Source organism: Pinus tabuliformis, chromosome 1_1, assembly GCF_031772625.1.
Source record: "Pinus tabuliformis cultivar Carrire ecotype Pingquan chromosome 1_1, CPIR1, whole genome shotgun sequence".
Lineage (NCBI taxonomy): Eukaryota > Viridiplantae > Streptophyta > Pinopsida > Pinales > Pinaceae > Pinus > Pinus tabuliformis.
This window is the reverse complement of record NC_142297.1, coordinates 556,125,461-556,128,707: the sequence shown is the minus strand read 5'-3', so window position 1 is coordinate 556,128,707 and position 3,247 is coordinate 556,125,461. Positions and strand designations below refer to the sequence as shown.

Sequence of the window (3,247 nt, the reverse complement as noted above, 5' to 3'; positions counted from 1 at the left end):
TGCTGCAGGAATTAGGACTCCCATTTAGAAGCTTGTGAGGAGAGATTTCCATCTTTGCTTGTTCTATTTGGAAGTGGGTGAGCTTTGTCAAAGTAAAGGAGAACTCTTGATGGACCCTGGGAGGGACTTGCACAACACCAAGGCTCATGTTGTATTTGTTCCTTTTGTTACCTATTAATGCAAATGAGTCCATTCTTCTCAATAACTTGTTATTTATGAGTTGTTTCATGTACTCCTTGGTCTATGTATTAAATATGTTTTATTCTATGAGATTTTCAAGTGCTATTTAATCGTTTGATTGTTAGTGGATGCAGGTTTCAAAGTGAAGGAGGAGCTCATCCGGATCAGCGGAGCTGGACTGCTACAACAGCGTTGGATTACAGGTAGGATCTAAACACTTGATTTCTTATATAGTAAATGCATGTTTAGAGAAGGATTGCTCTTGTTTGTCTTGTTTGTCACTAGAGAGTCTTAGGCTCCTAGGGAGGTTGGTTGTGTCCGCACAATCGACTATTTCCGCCTGACAATAACTATGCTGAGGGGACTACTACTCTTCAATATGGATGGTTGTTCAATAATACAACAACAAATGATGGTTTTTGTATTTTCCCTACCATATTTGCCATCGTATATGCTACTTTCTGTCATATCAATACAGAACAGAATCACTTTTATTTGTAATCTATGTTGATTAAATGTGTGTCTAACTCTCGTTTTATCCAGAGTCACAATTAACATTTGATATCATGGAAGCAGTTATTAGTTATATTTTCTTGCAAATAGTGGCATCTGGACATGTATATTTTCTACTCGTATAATACATATATCAGGCTTTTTTCGTACTGAAAAACAAAATTCTTCGAATGATGTTAAGATATTTTTTTAATATATTAAAACTAAAATTCATTGAAAAATGAAAATGGTATCTGCGGATCTCTACCTGTTTACACTTTATGAAGTCGAACACATATTATGAAAAATGCATATGAAGGACAACTGCCGAAACATAATTCACTAAAAGATGGTCCAACTGAACAAAACACCGAATCGCCATAACACAGTGAAGGGTCAGGTCTGCCCCGACCCTCAGCTCATACATTCAACTGCATTTCGATGGTACCAGAGATACATTTTGTTTTGTCGTCCTCAATATTTTCTTTTGTCGACTCCAACTGCTTGTCTGCGTTCACGTTAGTATCTTCAGCAGGCCCGCTCTTTCTATGGGGATAAATACAGTACAAAACCAGCTGCCCGAACCCTAATGGAGTTCCCAAAAAATTTGGTGCCTGCGCAGAACATCACACAACAAATAGCCGAAGCTTCATATGCTGTCATTTGTTTGAAAATGTGAGTCAAATACAACCGTCAAATGAATTTTGCTATATGTAGTTTTATGAGCAGTTCAATGTATTATATTACCATGATGATAATGTCTTTACTAAGAGCACCATACACAATCCACGAAGCACTTCCGAGGAACACGAACAAGGAGAAATAGAAGCTGGGCATGAATTCCACGCTTTTGGTTTGAATTACCAATCTCTGTATATAATATAATAACAACACAACAGTAAACTAACATTAATAGCTGATCTTCCCTCTTTTTTAAATTATAAAATATCCTTTATGATGTATTTCGTATGTTATTTTGACAAGTATTCTAATCATTTTCTATAAACATAAACAAAATAACTTAGTTCAGTAGAGGATGTCAAAATAAAAGCAGTGCAATGTAGAGATTACAATTATAGATAGTGGAGAACCGTAGAGAATCGTAGTGGACACTATCCCAGCAGTTCCTACAATGACCCTCTTATGCTTGTGATCATGGATAGCACAAAAGCAAGTTATCACAATAGTTGCAAACACCGCCATCACCCCCATAACCATCCTGCCCATACTCTTCTGCTAACATACAATATGTAAGTGATCAATGGGCATGAACTGTTTACCCACAGCCCCCTCTAAGGAATCATATTAACTATTGAAAGCAGGGGTTTTAGTCCAGAAAGGTAATGATATCAATACTATTTCTTCATAGGAAATATGATCAGAAAAAACCTTGTTCTTAGGTGGAGCAAAAGTGAGATAGATGCCAACAAAGGAACACTGTAGAAAAAGCCCAATAATGTTGACAACCATAATAATCACGTTATGCCATCCATTGCTTATTAGAGGAGACCCGTACAAAATGGAGATAAGGCAGTTGAATAGCGCTATTGCATAGGGAAAGCCTGAGAAACTCTCGGTAGTTCGCTTTTGTATCACCCTCCTGAACGTAGTTCTGTTAATATTGGACACCAAATATTAATGTTATATCTAGCTAAATCATTCTAATTTGAATCTATAATACAAACATAATTAGTGGAGACAAAGACATTATACTTACATTGGTGCGCCATACATAAGCAAACCACAGACACTCCCTGTAATGTGAGATAAACCAGTTGACATTAATATTTACTTCATCAAAAACTTTACACTACCTACCATTAAAATTATGGACTACTAGAGCACCAATTCCCATACTACCTAGAAATGCAAGACATGAGATTATATGTTAATGTGGATACAGTATAGTAAACAGGCCTAAAATTCCAACAGCCACTCGCAGGAAGTTGTCCATCACTTCTTTGTTATCGAAACACAAATTCTGTATTTTGCTTAACGAGGAAAAGAAGAAAGCAATTCCTCTTGGCAAGGAGGTCTCTTAATTTTTCTCCTTGCAGTCCAGAATATCTGGTCATATGGGAGGGTGGGTTCATATAAATATCCGTTTTCCCACTTTTTTTTTTTTTAATTCCTTACACTATGTCCGGCACTTACATTCTCTTTCACTTGGTGGCGAACAACACTGCAGTAGATAATATGACAGAATAAGATAATCGCCAAAACTGTACTGATGTCCCACTTGCAAATGATTACATCCCTACCTTTCAAAGTGCGTTTTAGTCTTTAAATTTTTCTGACTTTACTTGCAAGTGTCCAAACAAAATGTTAATATCGCACACGCACGGGCCTTATTTATTTATTCGATATTCAGAACCCATCGGTTTCCTGTTTTTTCAGCATATATGTCAGTTATTAAAAATGTTAAGGTTGCACATGTAGTTTTATTTAGAAGGGGAGGTTTTGAAAGATAATAGGGAAAGTTATCTAGATAATTTCGTATCCTATCTGGTTTTCAGTATAATCTATTTAGTCATAAATTTGTGGTTTTCACCGTAGTTATCAAATTTGGGCTTAT

General features: G+C 36.2%; 1 protein-coding gene across 1 annotated transcript; it reads right to left on the bottom strand.

Annotated features, from left to right (window-relative positions):
• Positions 1-928: 928 nt before the first annotated feature.
• Positions 929-2,717, bottom strand: LOC149214352 (bidirectional sugar transporter SWEET3b-like). The gene is made up of 5 exons (XM_089390887.1): positions 2,390-2,717; positions 2,062-2,284; positions 1,744-1,905; positions 1,420-1,542; positions 929-1,286 (listed from the first exon to the last, which is right to left on the bottom strand). Exons 1-5 carry the CDS (start codon positions 2,452-2,454, stop codon positions 1,092-1,094), a joined length of 768 nt encoding a protein of 255 aa, XP_089247013.1. The 5' UTR covers positions 2,455-2,717; the 3' UTR covers positions 929-1,091.
• Between the last annotated feature and the right edge of the window lie 530 nt (positions 2,718-3,247).

Excerpts from the sequence above, each read along its gene's own strand:
- LOC149214352 (XM_089390887.1), bottom strand. The coding sequence starts at position 2,454 with ATGTCAACTGGTTTATCTCACATTACAGGGAGTGTCTGTGGTTTGCTT. Across the intron at positions 2,285-2,389 it reads CTTATGTATGGCGCACCAAT|AACTACGTTCAGGAGGGTGA; the intron begins GTAAGTATAATG and ends CAATATTAACAG. Across the intron at positions 1,906-2,061 it reads TTGCTCCACCTAAGAACAAG|AAGAGTATGGGCAGGATGGT; the intron begins GTTTTTTCTGAT and ends GTATGTTAGCAG.